The sequence below is a fragment of the Mesocricetus auratus genome, unplaced genomic scaffold (genome assembly GCF_017639785.1).
Source record: "Mesocricetus auratus isolate SY011 unplaced genomic scaffold, BCM_Maur_2.0 Super-Scaffold_100009, whole genome shotgun sequence".
In the NCBI taxonomy this organism is placed as follows: Eukaryota; Metazoa; Chordata; class Mammalia; order Rodentia; family Cricetidae; genus Mesocricetus; species Mesocricetus auratus.
This window is the reverse complement of record NW_024429193.1, coordinates 66,888,936-66,907,381: the sequence shown is the minus strand read 5'-3', so window position 1 is coordinate 66,907,381 and position 18,446 is coordinate 66,888,936. Positions and strand designations below refer to the sequence as shown.

Here is an 18,446-nt window from a genome sequence, read left to right as displayed (position 1 = left end):
CCGTTTTTCAAGTCAGTATTGCACGATGGTCATAATTCTGTGAGGTACTGCAGTCTTGACACCCAAGGCTCAGAGAAGCCACGTAGGCAAACTCCAGGTCTCTGAAACTGTCCTTAGTGGCCTCGCGGGACGGCTCCTGGGCGACCGTAGCTATTCCTGCAGAGGTGTTAAGGACGTCCAGATCCAGGAACGACTCCAGGCCTGGCAGAGAGTCCGCCTCCTAAGAAAACCCAGTTACCCCAGGGAACGGAGATGAGACGGCGACACAGAAAGTCCTTTGTCCCGAACGGGAGGGAGCCGCGGGCATCGCCGAGCCTCGGCGCCCGCTACGCCGCCCTCTGGGCTACCGAGAAGCTCGTCCGGACCAGCTGCGGACCCCGCTCGGCCCGGGGCCGCCCCAGCTGCAGTGCCCCCCCAGGCCGCCCGGGGCGCTGTGGCTGCGGTTGTCCGGAGGGGGCGGCGGAGCCTTGGGGAGGGGCGGGAGGGGGAGTTGAAGGCGCCGGAGTCGAGCCGGGCCGGGCGGGCCGGGAGGAGGAGCCGGACGGGCTGGCGGGCGGCCGGGTGGCGGCATGGCGGAGCCGAGCGGGGCCGAGACGAGGCCCCAGATTCGGGTCACCGTCAAGACCCCCAAGGACAAGGAGGAGATCGTGATCTGCGATCGAGCCTCGGTCAAGGAGGTAGTACCGCTGACGCTGGAGGGAGGAGGACGGGCGGGAGCAGTGCACCGTGGGGTCAGCGCTGAGATGGAGACCTCGGGGACGGCCTGGCTGCGGGACGGGCCCCCGGCCGGGGCGGAGCCCAGGGGATCCAGCAGCGTGAGGGCCGGCGAGGCGGGTAGGGGGCGCCCTGCCTGGGCCAGTCCGGCAAGCGTGGCGCGGGTTGGGACGGGTTTGGCCACGCTACCAGGGCTGGGGGCGTGGTGGGGGAGCTTGAGAAAGAGACTCCGTGCTTGCGGGCGACCGGAGGGTCCTAGGCTTGAGGGTAGAGTGCGCCACGGTTACTGGTAGAGGTTCCAGGCGCCGAGGCACAGTGTGGCCCGAGTGAGCTGCGGCTAAGCTCCCCCGGGAGAGTCGCGTGATGGGAGTGCTCCCTCTCCGTACTGATCCTTCCTGCTCGCAAATCGAAACGGTTGTGTTGTTCAGTTTTCTGCTCTATAGGATTTATTGAGCTCAGTAGGTGCTCAACAAAATAATGTTGAATGAGCGAGGGACTATTGCCTGTGTTCCCCACTGCTTGACGCTGCTCCAGAATTGCACATAGGCGGGGCTTAGGATAGGCCATCTGGTTGGAAGAGAGGAATCCTTGCTTAGCAAGTGCACTGTTTATAATTAGAGTATGTGTTATGTTGTGTTTTGGAGTAGCTGATATAATCTAGAGAGTCTAACTCACCTCAGAGTATCCTTTGATACCACTACTGCGCTCCCATGCAAGGATTTTACAGTCCTGGCCGGGCAGTGGTGGCACATGCCTTTAATCCCAGCAATGAGAGAGTCAGAGGCTGGCGGATCTCTGTGAGTTCGAAGCCAGCCGGATCTGTAGAGTGAGTTCCAGGACAGCCAGAGCTACACAGAGAAATCCGGTCACGACGGGGGAAAAAAAAAGAATTTAAAGTTCTTCCAGAAAGGCTGAATTGGAACACGGCTCTTATTGAGAGTGTCTGTGATGGAGATACTGATGTACAGACCTGAATTCCTACCCCTCTCTGATCCTTATCGTTACAACCCCAGCAGAGGCAGGCGGATCTCTGCTGGGTGAGTTTGAGGTTATCCTGGTCTACATAGAGAGTTCCAGAACAGGAAGGGCTACACAGAGAGACCCTGTCTCTAAATAAATATATACTTAAATGAAATGGGGATCGTCATTGACACAGTAGATTACTCAACAACTGTCTGTATTTGCTATAGTTATGAGGAAGCTGGGAATAAAGAGAAACTTCGAGTGAAGAGAGAGAGCCTGAGAGCAACGCGAGTTGAAGGGGTTAGGATGGGGAGGGCTGCCCAGGTGGTAACGGAGAACTGAGGTAGATAGCAGCTGGGGCTTTCTAGGGTTGGGAGGCTGAATCACGGAACTAATGGAAAAAGCAGATCTGTCTCACTGTTGCTTATTGCAGCTAGAGGGGCAGAGTTGAGAGTAGAGACCTGGCAGTGGAGTGCAGGCAGCCTCCACAGTGACCTCTGCCTCTTGACCACAGTTCAAGGAAGAAATCTCCCGGAGGTTTAAGGCTCAGCAGGATCAGCTGGTCCTGATCTTCGCAGGCAAGATCCTCAAGGATGGAGACACGCTGAACCAGCATGGGATCAAGGATGGGCTCACCGTGCACCTAGTCATCAAGACCCCTCAGAAGTAAGTTCAGGAAAGGAACGGACCTTAATTGGGGCTTCACTTCAGATCCTTTCTCAGCTGTTGGCCTAGCCTGGTGCAGGTGGATAAGACCTTACCTCTAGGGGAGCCTGACTGACCACTCCCAGATTGCCTTAAAGACTAGTGATACTTACAGCATCTCCCTCTCCTGGATGTCCCCTGCATCCTGCCAGCTTGGGGTAAGGGTGGGGCAAGGCTGCTCAGGAGGTGGCTTGAGATGGCAGCAGCTACACAGCCAGCTTCCCACGTGTACACACACACACACACACACACACACACACACACACACACGCACACACACACGCACGCACACACGCTAACAAGGATTCTCCGCTCTTTGTCCTCAGGGCTCAAGATCCGGTGACCGCCACTGGTTCTCCCCCATCCACTCCTGACTCTGCCTCTGCACCCTCCACCACACCTGCCTCACCTGCTGCCCCTGCCCAGCCCTGCGGCTCTGGCAGTGCCGCTTCAGATGCTGGCAGTGGAGGGGGACCCACTCCAGTGACTGCAGAGGGCCCCCCAAGTGCTACTGCATCGATTCTCTGTAAGCCTCTAGGGAGGAGGGCATAATCTTGTGTTTATTGGGCAGGGAGTGGGGTGCACAGGGATAAAGAACAGGAGTCCCATGGGGGAGACACTCTTCCAGATGGTGGTGCTTAAGCCAAGCTGGGGCAAGCGTGGGGGGCAGTTAATGATGGTGTCCAGGATTTCAGGGGGGAGTAGAGAAAGGCGGGTGACTGTTTGATTTCTCTCTGTTCAATGATGCTCAGCTTGGCCTCTACCTTTAAAGAGGTCTCCTTGCTGGAGCTGTGGGAGTGATTGCAAGAAGGACCTGTGAGAGGTCATTAGGGCCTATCCTGAAGACCCAAATTCACAGGCTCTGATAGATCTGAGACAGGCCTGAGAGCTAGACTCTGACCTACTCCTTCCCACAGCTGGCTTTGGGGGCATCCTTGGCCTAGGCAGCCTGGGCCTGGGTTCTGCCAACTTCATGGAGCTCCAGCAACAGATGCAGAGACAGCTCATGTCCAACCCCGAGATGCTGTCACAAATCATGGAGAACCCTTTGGTCCAGGATATGATGTCAAACCCTGACCTGATGCGCCACATGATCATGGCTAACCCCCAGATGCAACAGTTGATGGAGAGGAACCCCGAGATCAGCCACATGCTCAACAACCCTGAGCTCATGAGGCAGGTGGGTGTGAGCTAAGGCTGGAAGAGGGGGGTGGGTGTCAGCCATTCCTAACTTACCATCTGTTCATTCAGTTGAGCACTTGATACAGTAATGGACAGACATAGGCCAGGAAAGTGGGACAGACTTGCAGGCAACGCCTAAGGATACCCCTGAATCCCCTAGGAACATAATAAGGGTTTCTGACCCTACTCTGAGATAAGACCTAAAGAAAGACATTGGATGAGCCAAGGAAAGAAAATAATGTTCAACACCAAGGAACCACAAAGCAAAGACCAAAGACACACCGGTCGAGGAGGACACCGATGGAGATCATTTTCTTTTCTTTTTTCTTTTTTGTTTTTTCACGATAGAGTTTCTTCATGTATCACTGGCTTTCCTGGAACTTGTAGACCAGGCTAGCCTTGACAAAGATCCACCTGCCTTTGCCTCCCAAGTGCTGGGACTAAAGGTGTGCACTGCCACTGGCCAGCTCTTTTTTTTTTTTTTAACATACTTATTTTTGTCACATGCTCTCTCTATGTAGCCTGGCTGTCCTGGAATTCTCTATATAGACCAGGCTGGCCTCAAACTCACAGAGATCCTCCTGCCTCTGCCTCCTGAATGCTGGGGAAAGTTGTATGCCACTATGCCAGACTGCAGACCATTTTCTGGAAGCTGTTTACCAGAAGACAGCATAGGTGGTCTTGCCATCAGGGTTGTGGAGACCAGAGACTGATTCACTGGCAGGTAACTAACAACTAAGGCTTTTAAATTTTTTCCAATTAATTAGTTGATTATTGTGAGACAGGATCTCACTATAAAGACCAGGCTAGCCTCGAATGCACAAGACAAATGCCTCCTAAGTGCTAGGATCAAAGGTGTATACCACTACATGGCCATGACTTTTTTTTCTTTCTTTTTTTTAATGGTAGAAGAACTTTTTGAGTGTTTGGGTATTTTCTTTTCCGGCCAAAAACTGTATCTGCTCCATAGTGGTGACTCAGTAAATACTTATTGTATGGTAAATTATAGGGCAAGGGATCGGAGTCCTGTTAGGCTAGGTAGGTCTGTGGGTCTAGGAAGGTGTCATAGAAGACTGGAGGGGATTTGGGGAGAAGAAGGCAGGCCGAGGAACAGGAATAAGTAGCCTCCTGGCTTCATTGTGACATTGAGTGACTCTGGCGGCAGCTCTAAAGCAGAGAGCCCCATCGGCAGTGTTGCAGAGGGTTCAGTTTGGCTGAAGAGGGGGACATGGGCTTAGGGGGTGTCCAGTCTGAATCCTTCCCCTACCCAGTTTGATTTACCAGGACTTACAGTGTGATTTTGGTGAGACCTGGCCTGGAAACCTGTCTGCATGATTGACTTATGTGTCTTAGGGGACAACAGGTCTGTGGTCCTCCCTGACCACATTTCATGTCTACAAAAGATGGACAGGACTACTGACCTGGGAAGGTTACTGCGAAAATGGTGTGACTTCAATTCTAGGTTATGTAGTTCACTGCTTATTCTTCATTCTTTTGGGGGGGCCAGCCACCCAGCTCCCAAATAAATACAGAGGCTTATCCTTACTCATGAATGCACAGCCTTAGCTTGGCTTGTTTCTAGCTAGCTTTTCTAACTTTTTGTAAATTATCCCATCTACCTTATCCCTGGGGTTTCTCCTTTTCTTACTTCTGTATGTCTTACTTTCACTCCTACTCTGTGGCTGGCTGGATGACTGGCCCCTGGTGCCGGTCTTGTTCTTGCTTCTCCATCATCTCAGACTTCTCCTCCCATCTATTTTCTCTGCCTACCAGCCCCGCCTATCCTGACCTGCCAAGTCATTGGCCATTCAGCTCTTTATTAGACCAATCAGGTGTTTAGATAGGTACAGTAAGTAACACAGCTTCACAGAGTTAAACTAATGCAACACATCTTTGCATCATTAACAAATGTTCTACAGTGTAAACAAATGTAACACATTTTAAAGTATTCTTTTTTTTTAATATTTTGTTTATTTCTTGTGGATACAGTCTTCTGCCTGCATGCCAGAAGAGGGCACCAGATCTCACTTAAGGTGGTTGTGAGCCACCATGTGGTTGCTGGGAATTGAACTCAGGACCTCTGGAAGAATAGTCAGTGCTCTTAACCGCTGAGCCATCTCTCCAGCCCCCTTAAAATAATATTCTACAACAGGTTATTTAGTTGCTGTTAGTGTCAAGCCTTGGGGATATCATGATGAAGCCAGCAGCTATTTATCCTGTTCCTTGGACTGCCATCTTCCTCCCAAATCCTCTCCAGTCCTCTAAGACTCCTTCCTGGACCTATAAATCTAGCCTCATAGGACTCCAATCGCTTATCCTATAATTTATCATCCAATAGGTATTTATTGAGTCACCACTATGGAACTGGTACAGTTGTAGGCAGGGAAAAAAAACCCTAGGGCTCCTTCACCCACCTTTTTCTTACACTCTCTGTCACCTCTGTGGATCCTCTGAGCCCGAAAGAAGGACACTACTGCCTCTTCCCGTCTGAGAACACCATCCCTCAATTCAAAAAACCAACATAAACAGCCAGAGAGGCAGGGATGAAGTCCAGATTACAGGAGGAGATCTGGTTTGCCATACTTCCTGCCACTGTTGAGTGGTTCCCACATTCCCCATGTAGACTCCCTCCTCTGGTCCCTTTTCCTAGCTTGGTATTCCTCTGGCTCCAGGACCCATCTCATATTTTTCCCTTCAACAGACAATGGAGCTTGCTCGGAACCCAGCCATGATGCAAGAAATGATGCGGAACCAGGACCGGGCCCTCAGCAACTTGGAAAGTGTTCCTGGAGGCTATAATGCCCTGCGCCGCATGTACACTGACATCCAGGAGCCTATGTTCACTGCTGCCCGGGAACAGGTGGGACCTGGAGGCAAGCCACAGGAGGGCTGGCTGGGTTCAGGGCTCCCTACTCCCTCCCAACCTCAGCACGCCCCAGTGCTTCCCAGTTACTTGCCAGTCTCCTGGGGGGTGGACCTTTGCTGGAAGGCATTTCCTTTGAAGTGCAGATCCAGTGACAGCCATCTTGATGAGGGCAGACTATAATGGAGGTCCCTAGGGAAGTAGGTAAGAGGGTGTCCAAGGGACCTGATGTTGTTCTGATAAACACTTACACCGGAGGCTTAAAGGATGGGAGGCTGACTTGCTGTCAAAAGTTAACCAACCCCAGAACAGTGTATCTATTCATCTACATCAGAATCATTTGGGGAGACTTGTTAATGACAATGTTACCAACCCCACTTAGAACTGGTCTGGTCAGTCTCTGCAGGCTTTTGTTTTATTTTGCTGGTTTTTATTTTTTGAGAAATCTCACTATGTAGCCCTGGGTGGCCTGGAACTCTATGTAAAACAAGTTGGCCTCTGACTCATAGAGATCTGCCTGCCTCTGCTGCAATTAAATGCTCAGTGAACCCTTGTTTTAATTTTTGTATTTTCAAGACAAGGTTTCACTATATAGCTCAGAGCATTCCAGAACTTGAAATCCTCCCAAGCCAGCATCCCAAGTGTTGGGATATATCATCATGATCAGTGGGATTATGCACTTCCAAAAAAGAGTGAAAAGAATGTATTTATTTTTATGGATGGATGTTTTGCCTACATATATACTTGTACATGGAATGTCTGTGGAGGCCAGAAGAAGGAGTCAGATCCTCTGAAACTAGAGTTACACATGGTTTGAGCCACCATGTGGGTCCTAAGAAACAAACTGGGGTCCTCTGGATGAGCAGCCATGCTCTGACCTGCTGATGCATCTTATCAGCTCCATGCATCTCTAGGATTGTGAACTTTTTTTTTTTAACATTTATTTATTTATGCTGGGCGGTGGTGGCGCATGCCTTTAATCCCAGCACTTGGGAGGCAGAGGCAGGTGGATCTCTGTGAATTTGAGGCCAGTCTGGTCTACAGAGTGAGTTCCAGGACAGCTTCCAAAACAATACAGAGAAACCCTGCTTCGAAAAACCAAAAAAAAAAAAAAAAAGATTTATTTATTTATTATGAATACAACAGAACAGCCTGCCTCCATGTCTGTCTGCAAGCCAGAAGAGGACACCAGATCTCATTATAGATGGCTGTGAGCCACCATGTGGTTACTGGGAATTGAACTCAGAACCTCTGAAAGAGCGGCCAGTGCTCTTAACCTCTGAGCCATCTCTCCAGCCCTGGATTGTGAACTTTTAAAAGTGTTTTATGAGTGGAGAATGTTGTTCACTGGTAGAGTGCTTGCCTAGAGTGTGTGAGACCTAGGGTCAATTCCACCTCCACCAAAAAGAAAAAATAAAAGTTTTTTTTAAATTATTTAACTTTATTTTATGTGCATTGATGTGAGATCTCCTGGAACTGGAGTTATAGACAGTTGTGAGCTGCCATGTGGATGCTGTGAATTGAACTCAGGACCTCTGGAAGAACAGCCAGTGCTTTTAACCACAGAGCTACCTTGACAGCACCATAAAATAGTTTTATAAACATGAGATATGGTATCCCATACCTATAGTCCTAGCATCTAGGAAGATCTGGGGCTCAAGGCTAGCCTAACTATATGAAATTCTGTCTCAAATAAATAAATAACCTAGCTCAGTTGGAAGATTGCTTGTTGGGTTTGAGCTGCAGCAACACAAGGTAGTATGCTTCTCTAATCCCAGTACTCAGGGACCCAGAGGTCATGCTCATCCTCAGCTGCACATCAAGTTCAAAGCCAACTTGAGAAACATGACACCCTGTCTCCAAAACAAAACTAAAGTGGATAGTTGAGAAAGACGGCAAACACTCCAGCTAATTTCTAGCACACACAGGAAAGCATAAAAAAAAACAAACAAACACTGCTTTTGCTAAAAGAATAAAGCATTTGGCACCCACAAACCTGGGTTCATATACCTGCTTTGTCATTTTCTAGCAATGTGATATTTTTGTTTTGTTTTAACGAGACAGGATTTCTCTGCGTAGCTTTGAAGCCTGTCCTGACCAGACTGGCCTCAAACTCACAGAGATCCGCCTGCCTCTGCCTCCCGAGTGCTGGGATTAAAGGCGTGCGCCGGCACCTCCTGACTCTAACAACGTGATTTTAGATGATCCCTCATTGAGTCTTACTCTCGCTGTCAAAGCCAAGGTCATCCATTATAGCAGTCGCTCTCCCTCTTTGTCTCAGGACCCAATTATACCCTGAAAATGAGAGAGTGCGCTGATCATGGAGCATACACTGGAACCCGGCTTTCAATAGGCTGAGGGGGGATCTCTAGGTCTGAGCCAGTCTGGTCTACAAGTTTCAGGCCACTTAGGCCTACAGGTGACATGCTGCCCACCCTCCCCCAAAGATGCATTCATACTGTAATCCCATTACTCTAGAGATATAAGTGGGAGGATCAAAGTTCAGGGCTAGCCCAGACTACAAGAGACTATAAAAAATAAACATACAGGCCGGGCGGTGGTGGCGCATGCCTTTAATCCCAGCACTCAGGAGGCGGAGACAGGCGGATCTCTATGAGTTCGAGGCCAGCCTGGTCTACAAAGAGAGTTCCAGGACAGCCTCCAAAGCTACAGAGAAACCCTGTCTCGAAAAACCAAAAATAAACAAATAAATAAATAAATAAACTAAACATACAGAAGTTACAGAGGGTCCCTAAAGAACTTTATTTTTGTGAGTTGGACCTATCAGTATTCACGGCCAGAAATTAAAACTGAAATCTGGGCGTGGTGAGAGACAGAACAAACTTAGAAGAAAGAGTGTCTTTCCCGAAGATATCTTTTAATGTCTGAGCCTGTAGGCAGTGGGCTTATGAGGTCTGCATTCACCCCATTGAATGTCCCCTGCTACACAGCTTTCATAACAGAGTAAGTAAAAACAGCAAATTGACATTTGTAGAGTTATGAAGACTTTCTAGTCTTTCAAGGGTTACTAGAGCCACATTTTTGAGAACTGGCATATAGAGGGATATTAGAATAAATGTGCCAAGGCATTCAGTAAATGGTGGGTAGTCACTCTGGTAGTTCAGGGAAAGAGATTAGTCTGTAGGTACACCAGGAAGGACAGCAGGTGAAGGACTAGAAGTGGTGGAGATGCAGATTACAGGCGTGGGCGATCTGAAATGGCAGGAACGCGTTGCTGGTGAAGCCAGCTGGTTATCACAATAGGTATCTGGTGTAGGCAAGGTGTCTCAGCTCAGCTCAGGGTAGACTGGTAAACTGAGCCTTTGTAAAACTGAGCAAGTAAAGGAGGGTCAAGAACTCAGCACACCAGGCCCCCTGGGCATACAGGTCCCCGATAGACCACTGTCCTAGTCATTGGAGGGAAGAGGTATGGTGTTACCCTTGGGCAATGTGCCATCTGATGAGGTCCAGTCCCGAGTAGTCTTTGGGAGAGGGGCTGGGGGATCCACCCAAAGGACAGAGGAAGAAAACCTCAAGGGAATCCTTAACCAGACAGAGCTCTACCCCCTGGGGCTTGCTTCAGTGACTCAAATGCCCCTCAGCGGACCAAGGAAGTGAGCAACAGAGTTCTGGGCATTAGAATTAGGCCAAGGTGGCAGGGAAAGAGGGAGCTGGAGGCAGATGCAGGTCTGACAGCCTGCAACCACAAAACTGGCCATTCCTTACCGAGCACCTATAGTGTAGCGCAGAGGGGAAGGTGAATTCCACTGCGCCTGTGCCCCTTAACTACTCCAAGAGCAGAAATACCTCATTACAGTGCAGGGAAGATGTATGCAAAAGCGTGAGTCACAGAGCCAAAAGCAGAGGCCCACACTGAGCACAAGCCTGGGAAGTGGCATCTTTCCTGAGGGCTTTGGCTGTCAGTCACTAGCATCAGCCAGGTGCCCTCTGCAGGGTCGGGTGAGGGTGGAGCCAGTCCTTTGGGAACAGAGAACAGATGAGGATGTCTGATGTGTCTCCATTCCCTGGGGAGGGGAGGGTCCCAGATGTGAGCAGAGAGGGAGCCTCTCCCTCGTCCCTGATTTGTTTCAGTCCTTAACCCAAAACCTTTCCCTCCTCCCAGTTTGGCAACAATCCCTTCTCTTCCCTGGCCGGGAACTCCGACAGCTCATCCTCCCAACCTCTTCGGACTGAGAATCGAGAGCCCCTCCCTAACCCCTGGAGCCCCTCGCCCCCCACCTCCCAGGCCCCAGGGTCCGGTGGGGAGGGCACCGGAGGATCGGGGACCAGCCAGGTGCACCCGACAGTCTCGAACCCTTTTGGGATCAATGCGGCTAGCCTGGGGTCAGGTATGTCTTAGGGTGGAAGGAGCCTAGTGGGGTCACACCAGGGCAGCCCCTCTGCCCCAGACTGAATGGGGTTCACATTGCTTCAATGTATTGAAAACAGGTGAGGCTGAATTAAAGCTACAGGTCTCAGCAGCCTGCTGCAATGGCCCTGCCCCCCTCAGAGGAAGGTCTATTGTGGTTGTGTCTCTGGTAGTGACCTAAGTAACGGCTCATGAATAAACCAGACCACACCTCCCAGCTCCATGAACACTTTCCAGTGCCATCCAGTGTAAACAGGTCAGAGTGGGAGATGGAGATTAGGAGAAGGGGACAGGCGGATGTGATAGCAGACAGATGTGCGGGGCTATCATGTACAAAAATGCAGGGTACACTCTGCGGGCCCCAGGGAAGTCTCCGGATGGGACACATGGCTCTGGGGTACCTTTTGGTAGATTCCCTGATTTCTCTGCACTCTGGGAGATACTTTAATTGGGAATGTGCTTCCGCTTCCTTATTTATTAAGGAAGGACTGGCTCTTGATCTGTGGCTTACACACTATTCCTAAGTGTTGGGGCTTCTGGACCGTCTCCAGGAGAGGGAAGGACCAAATGGGAGCCAGTTCCTCATCTCCTGCACTGGCTTCTGCCGCACCATTATTGTGCCTGAGTGGGATTTGACTTGAGAACAGACCTCAGCTGCAAAGGCAGGTTTAAAAGCCATTGCTCTCCATGGCTTTTAGTTCTTTCCAGCCCACACAGTGTCTGAGCTTGGGGCAGGCACAGTCAGAGGGACATAACGCACGCAGACTTGGTTTCTAGCCAGTTAGCCCTTAGCCAACTTGATGGGCCAGGGCCAGGATAAAACATTGTAAGCTAACTTTAGAGTCAGGAGCACTTGGACCCGTGTCATGGGCCCAGATGCCTATTTGACCATAGCTTCTGTTTCCTGACCGCTCAGTGAAGTAAGGGAGATGAAATGGAGTATCCGGTTTCCATTTGGACCCCTTTCTTCCTGTCTTGCTTCCCTCTTTGTTTGTAGGGATGTTCAACAGCCCAGAAATGCAGGCGCTCCTCCAGCAGATTTCCGAAAACCCTCAGCTGATGCAGAATGTGATCTCAGCCCCTTACATGCGCAGCATGATGCAGACGCTCGCCCAGAACCCTGACTTCGCTGCTCAGGTATGCAACTGGAGAAAGGAACTATTGCTGGGGAAAGGGTTCCCCACGACAGAACAGTTTGCAGTGGCAGTTGAAGCACTCTGGGGCCAAGCTGCCCAGCTTCATACTCCAAGTTCTGCTACTTAACAGCTTTGTGAGCTAAGCAAGTTATCTCAACACCTGATCACCTCTGCAAATGGTAGCAACAGTAGTTCCCCACTGGGATGGATTGCGTGGCACATGGGAGCCACTTAAAGTGGTAGCTCAGGTGATGGTCAGACAGGCCTGGGCACTTTATCACTCAACGCACAGGTCCATTTCTTTGACGGCCCCACGTGGGCTTTTGGGGTACGTTGAGATTTCTTGAAATGCTGCTCAGGTTTCCTGCAGTGGTGGGAGGGCTGAGGAGCGTCTGAGGCTGTGGGGAACTTCTTAGAGTAGGATGACCCTGGCCTCCCCACTCCCTTCACTCTGGCAGATGATGGTGAATGTGCCGCTTTTTGCGGGGAATCCACAACTTCAGGAACAGCTCCGTCTGCAGCTCCCTGTGTTTCTGCAGCAGGTGAGTGAGGACTGCAGCAGGGAGGCCCGGAAGTCCAATGGCTAGACGTTAAGGTGACGGCCAGGCCGCGGCTGAAGCTTACTTGCTCTTTCCTGCTGTCTCCTTTTGCCCTTCTCTGCTCATTTCCCAACAGATGCAGAACCCAGAGTCTCTCTCCATCCTCACCAATCCCCGGGCCATGCAGGCCTTGCTGCAGATCCAGCAGGGCCTGCAGACCCTACAGACTGAAGCCCCTGGGCTGGTACCCAGGTAAGGAGGCGGGTTGGTGATTTGGTGATTAATGTTCAATCTGTCTGTCTGTCTCTTACACACAGACACACACACACACACACACACACACACACCTTACACCATTGTTACTTGGGCTAGATCTGCTTTCCTGTTTTGTCCTGACTGCTTTCTCTTCTGGATCTCACATTTCCATTCTTTTCTTTTCCTTTCAGACTAAGTCTCCCTTTGGTAGCCCAGGATAGCCGCAAGCTTGTGGTCCTCTGATCTCAGCCCCGAGGGCTGAGGTACAAGCTTGTTCCTCCACATCCGTCTCCCATCCTGTCCTGGACTGCTGCTGTCTCTTAACTCCTGTTCTTCTCCTGCCCCCAGCCTTGGCTCCTTTGGGACATCCCGGACCCCTGCACCCCTGGCAGGCAGCAACTCTGGTTCTGCAGCCGAGGCTCCTACCTCCTCCCCGGGCGTAGCAGCCACGTCTCCTCCCACAGCGGGTTCCAGCGCCCAGCAGCAACTGATGCAGCAGATGATCCAGCTTTTGGCTGGAGGTGGAAACTCGCAGGTACACAGGGCAGCCACCCATCTGTGCTGAGCAGCACCAAGGACAGCAATGGAGTAGAGGCGGCAGTACAGGCTCTGGAGGAGGCCAGACCTGGCTGGCTTCGAGGCCTGAGCTGCCGTTCGGCAAATGCTTGGTCCCATACTGCATGTTCTGTCTAGGAGAGTCATTTACCCTGTTTCCCAACTGCCCCAGGAGATTGTCACAGGATCAGTATGTTACAGATGGGGAAAACTGAGGGCAAAGAGGTCAGCTGGCTGCTCACTTACACAGACAGCAGATGATGAAAGTCAAGGGCAGGGTCTTAGGTAGACACAGGCGGAGGTGACTTGGGGGTGTGACCTCTGTGCCTCTTCTGGAAACACCATTCTGCAAACGTTTGTGTAGAACACTAACGGGGCTGGGTCAGCTTGATCTCCAGCATGGCATTGGGAAGGACTCTGACACAGCAGGGCTTGTTGTGTGGCCCTAGGGACATATATCTAATCAGGTGGGCAGTGAGCACCAGCCTTCTGTAGCAAGCTTCCTTGTCAGACCGTCTTTGGACCTCCAGCCTGCAAATAATGACCCGAAGACTTGTTATTATGAAAGCTTGGCCTTAGCTTAGGGTTTTCCTAACTAGCCCTTATAGCTTAAATTCACCCACATGGCTTGGTCAACTCTTCTTAGTATGGCACATTCAGCTTGTTCCGAGTCTGATGGTGAAATCAGGTGCCTAGATTTCTCCTTCCTGATTCTCTCTCTCTGCCAGGAAGTCCTGTCTATTGTCTCCTGCCTACCTATTAGCCATTTAGCTCTTTATTAAACCAATCAGAAGGCACCTTAGGCAGACTTTTTTTTTAAAGATGTATTTATTTATTTATTATGTACACAGTGTTCTGTCTGTATGTATGCCTATATGCCAGAAGAGGGCAGCAGATCTCATTACAGATGGTTATGAACCACCATGTGGTTGCTGGGAATTGAACTCAGGACCTATAGAAGAGCAGCCAGTGTTCTTAACCTCTGAGCCATCTCTCCAGCCCCAGGCAGATATATCTTAACAGTGTAAACAAATATTCCACAACAGCCTTCCTCTTGCAGAGTTTTGGTCATGATCAAACTTATGTTTCCCAAACATCCCATGGGAAAACATTGGAGTTGGACTTTTTTTTGGGCTGCCAGCTCACAAATAACAACACAGAGATTTGTTTTAGTTATGAAATCCTAGCCTTTAGCTTAGAACTGTCCCATCTAGCTAGGTGATAGTGGCGCACACCTTCAATCCCAGCACCCAGGAGGCAGGGACAGGTGGATCTTTGTGAATTCGAGGCCTGCCTGGTCTACAAAGTGAGTTCCAGGACAGCCTCCAAAATCACAGAGAAACACTGTTTGGGGGGAAAAAAAACAACAACAAAAAAGAATTGTCCCAACTAGTTCTTTTTTTTTTTTTTTTTTTTTTTTTGGTTTTTCGAGACAGGTTTCTCTGTGGCTTTGGAAGCTGTCCTGGAACTCGCTTTGTAGACCAGGCTGGCCTCGAACTCACAGAGATCCGCCCGCCTCTGCCTCCCGAGTGCTGGGATTAAAGGCGTGCGCCACCAACGCCCGGCCCAACTAGTTCTTATAACTTAAATTAATCCATTTATATTAATTTATGTTCTGCCACATGGCATTACTTTTCTTTCATCTTGTGCCTCCTGTTTCCTGTCCATGTCTGACTCGCAACTCTGCCTTTTCTTCTTCCCAGAGTTCTCTCTCTCTCTGTCCAGAAGTCCCACCTACACTTCCTGCCTACCTAGTGGCCATTCAGCTTTGTATTACACCAAACATAGCAGTAATCTTCACACAGTACACGAATATCCCACAGAAAAACATTTCCAAGAGACATTTATAGGCGTATGTGGAGAGAAAAGACTTGTCTTCTGTTAATAGTTGCGTTTACTGGAGGGTTAAAAACATTAGCATGTTCTTTCCTTGCTGGGTCCTTCTCTGACCTTTGCTATGGCAGTAGATGCAAAGACTTTCAGGAGGGGCATGTTTAGCAACCAGCATATTTGAGTGTAGAGGTCTGGGGTTCTCTACATGAGTGCACCCCCCATGTTGGAGATCAAACCCAGAGGCTTGCACATGTAGGCAAGGGTTCTATCACTAAGCTACATGCCCAGCCCAGAATTTTTTTTTAGATTATTTATTTCTATTTTATATGTATGAATGGTTTGTCTACATGTATGTCTAGGCACCAAGTGTGTGCCTAGTGCCCACAGAGGCCTGAAGAAGTATCGGTATCAGGTCCCTGGAGACTAGAGTTACAGACAGTTGTGAGCCACCATGTGGGTGTTAGGAATCAAAGTCAGGTCCTCAGGAAGATAATCACTGGGTCACTTCTCTGTCCCAGCATCAATCTTTTTTTTTTTTTTTTTGGTTTTTTTTGAGACAGGGTTTCTCTGTGGCTTTGGAGGCTGTCCTGGAACTAGCTTTTTTGTAGATCAGGCTGGTCTCGAACTTACAGAGATCCGCCTGCCTCTGCCTCCCAAGTGCTGGGACTAAAGGCGTGCACCACCAACGCCCGGCTCCCAGCATCAGTCTTTTGAAGCATCTGTTAACATCTTCTGGAGAGCATGTAGGAACAAGCTGACCCAGGCCTACCAGGGACTTAGGAAGTTTAACAAAACTATCGTCTGTTTTATTGTTGTGGTTACTTACTAACTTGGGAACTGGTTTCCCTGACTTTCGCTAGCATCTCGCTTTCCCTCAGCTAAGCACAAAGCTCTAGGGTGGGGGTCGGGGACAAGCGGCTACAAGGGCCATCCTTGACCATGGGGTGTTAGGGACCTACTGGTATTATGTCTACACTCAAATTCAAACTGTCCCTCTAGGAGACAGGCACGGTGTTACATGCCTGCAATCCCAGCAGTTCTAGGCCAGCCCGGGCTACATACTACATAGCAAGACATTCTCAAAAAGAAAGGAAGGAAGACAGGGGCTAGCCCTAGAATGGGTCCATGCCCACTTGCCAAGGCCTGCCTCCTCCAGGTGCCGACGCCAGAAGTGAGATTTCAACAGCAGCTGGAGCAACTCAACTCCATGGGCTTCGTCAACCGTGAAGCCAACCTACAGGCCCTGATTGCCACAGGAGGGGACATCAACGCGGCTATTGAGAGACTCCTGGGGTCCCAGCTCTCCTGATCCCTTGGTCTGTGCCTCCCGCCTTCCCCCACCTCTCAGCGCCAGCCTTTGGCTCCTCTGCCAAGCCCTACCTTCTGTAGCCTGTCTTCTTTGACCTCTACAAACAGCAGGATGACACTAGAGGCATGGGCCCAACCCCACAGCTGTCCAAGGATCTTGATTCGGTTGCTGTCTCATGAAATCTTCTCTCCTGGCCCTCCGAGCAGAGCTGTTTAGTTTGCACAGTTGTGTCGCCAGTTGGCCCCACGTCCTTGCCCTCAAGTACTCTGGCAATGCTCAGTCTTCTCCCAGGGTCTGAGAGAGGAGGACCCCATCTGGCTTCCTGGAAGTCTTCCATCAGTACCACTAGGGATTAGCTCGCCTTACATTTACTTTTACTCTCTTCCTTCCCTCCCTCACCTCAACCCAACCAGTGTTTGAATTTCACTCTCTGGAGAGGAACTGATGAAATGCTATAGTTTCCTTTCTCTACCCCTATTTTGCAAATCCATCCAGCCTTTTCTCGAGGGCTCCTTTGGGACTCTGAAGCAGGGAGAAACATACCTGTCCTCTTGCTCAAAGGGAGCGATGAGTCAGTGCTCTCTCTGGGCAGGATTACCAAGGACAGACAAGACCACAGAGGCTGGTGAAGAGCAAGAGCTAAGAGTCCCTGGAAGCAGGGACTGGGGAGATGGCCTAAGCTGAATGCTTGGAAGTTCGATTGACAGCTGGGATATGGATTTCAGGTTGGAGAACCCAGGCTCCCGCCTGAGAGAAGAGCGAAAGACTGATGGAGTTTGAATTGGAGAATGGAGCTCAACAAAGCTGAGCAATGTGACCTACAAGGAATCAAGTTGGCTCCATTGTCTCCAACACGTGTATATGCATACACGTGTTCCAATGACCCAGGACCTACCTATATCTTCCGGCTCTGGTACTTTGAGCTCCACTCTCCAGGAGACATGATGGGGTTGGATCTTTCTCAGCAGTATGGAGAAGTTGTGCACATACGAGCATACATGAAAGTTGGGAGGTGTGTGCTCTTTGTTGGTTTCTGGTTCACAACTTTGTCAACAGAGATGAGTGGGTACAAGGGCCAGCCTAGTGGAGGAATATAGCATTGGGAGAGCTGGGTCTCTGGGTGTTTGGTAACCAGCAAGCATATTGAGTAATTCTAAAGATAATGGCTCTAACTGATGCCACCATTACTTTTTTGTGGTTTTTCAAGACAGGGTTTCTCTGTGGCATTGGAGGCTGTCCTGGAACTAGCTCTTCTAGACCAGGCTGTTCTCGAACTCAGAGATCCGCCTGCCTCTGCCTCCCGAGTGCTGGGATTAAAGGCATGCGCTGCCACGGCCCAACCCACCACTAATCTTGTGGTGGAAAAAAATAGTGAGGTTTCTCTTCCAGAAAGTTCTATTTGAGGAAGGGGTGAGAACAGTGATACCTTTCATAAGAAATTAGGTTTAGCTCAGCTGGAGTACTGAGGAAGAGGCTCTCAACACATTCTCTCTGCTCTGTGGTCCAGTCCAGCTACGTGGAGCATCCCCTGACTGAGATAGAGGAGTCCTGTTCCCAGTTGGGGAAGGGTCCCAAGCAGTTCAGACCAGCCTGCCCGTTTCCTCTCTTACTCCCAACACCCACCCTGGCCTTTGTAAATAAATGATTTTTGTTGTGAGAGTACATTGATGTTGTCAGTGTTTGTTTTGAGGGAGGATTTGGGTGGAAGACAAGGTCATTTTTGAGTTTGGGTATTCTGAGAAGGTGTCACTGTAGCCCAGGCTGGCTTGTATGTGTAGCAGCCTTCTGCCTCAGTGTTCCAGTGATGGGATTGTAGGCTGAGCCTCCACACTTGCCTTATCTTTTATGCAATGAAGCTATGAGTAGAATCTGGTGATATAAGAATGAGCCATGCATGGGAGAATGAGAGACTGCTTCAGACAGGTTCTCAGTACAAATTCCAATGCTGAATAAAAGGAAAAAAAAATCAAGGAGAATGATGATCCCTCTCACAGAGATGCTCAAGACCACTTCCTCATGGTAT

At 50.0% G+C, this 18,446-nt stretch overlaps 1 protein-coding gene across 2 annotated transcripts; it reads left to right on the top strand.

Annotated features, from left to right (window-relative positions):
• The first annotated feature begins 518 nt into the window (after nucleotides 1-518).
• Ubqln4 (ubiquilin 4) lies at nucleotides 519-18,085 on the top strand. Of its 2 annotated transcripts, none has more exons than XM_005080135.4 (11): nucleotides 519-677; nucleotides 2,192-2,343; nucleotides 2,709-2,908; nucleotides 3,300-3,562; nucleotides 6,266-6,424; nucleotides 10,551-10,776; nucleotides 11,794-11,933; nucleotides 12,391-12,474; nucleotides 12,608-12,723; nucleotides 13,075-13,261; nucleotides 16,271-18,085. In XM_005080135.4, exons 1-11 carry the CDS (start codon nucleotides 570-572, stop codon nucleotides 16,421-16,423), a joined length of 1,788 nt encoding a protein of 595 aa, XP_005080192.1. In that variant the 5' UTR covers nucleotides 519-569; the 3' UTR covers nucleotides 16,424-18,085. The 2 variants fall into 2 exon arrangements, with proteins under 2 accessions (XP_005080192.1, XP_012976100.1); XM_013120646.3 differs by having other exon boundaries at nucleotides 16,114-16,412.
• Nucleotides 18,086-18,446: the final 361 nt, after the last annotated feature.

Bases quoted from the DNA above. Each gene is read 5' to 3' on its own strand.
- Ubqln4 (XM_005080135.4), top strand. From the start codon at position 570: ATGGCGGAGCCGAGCGGGGCCGAGACGAGGCCCCAGATTCGGGTCACC. The intron at 678-2,191 runs GTAGTACCGCTG...TCTTGACCACAG, and splicing joins ATCGAGCCTCGGTCAAGGAG to TTCAAGGAAGAAATCTCCCG. The intron at 12,475-12,607 runs GTGAGTGAGGAC...ATTTCCCAACAG, and splicing joins TCCCTGTGTTTCTGCAGCAG to ATGCAGAACCCAGAGTCTCT.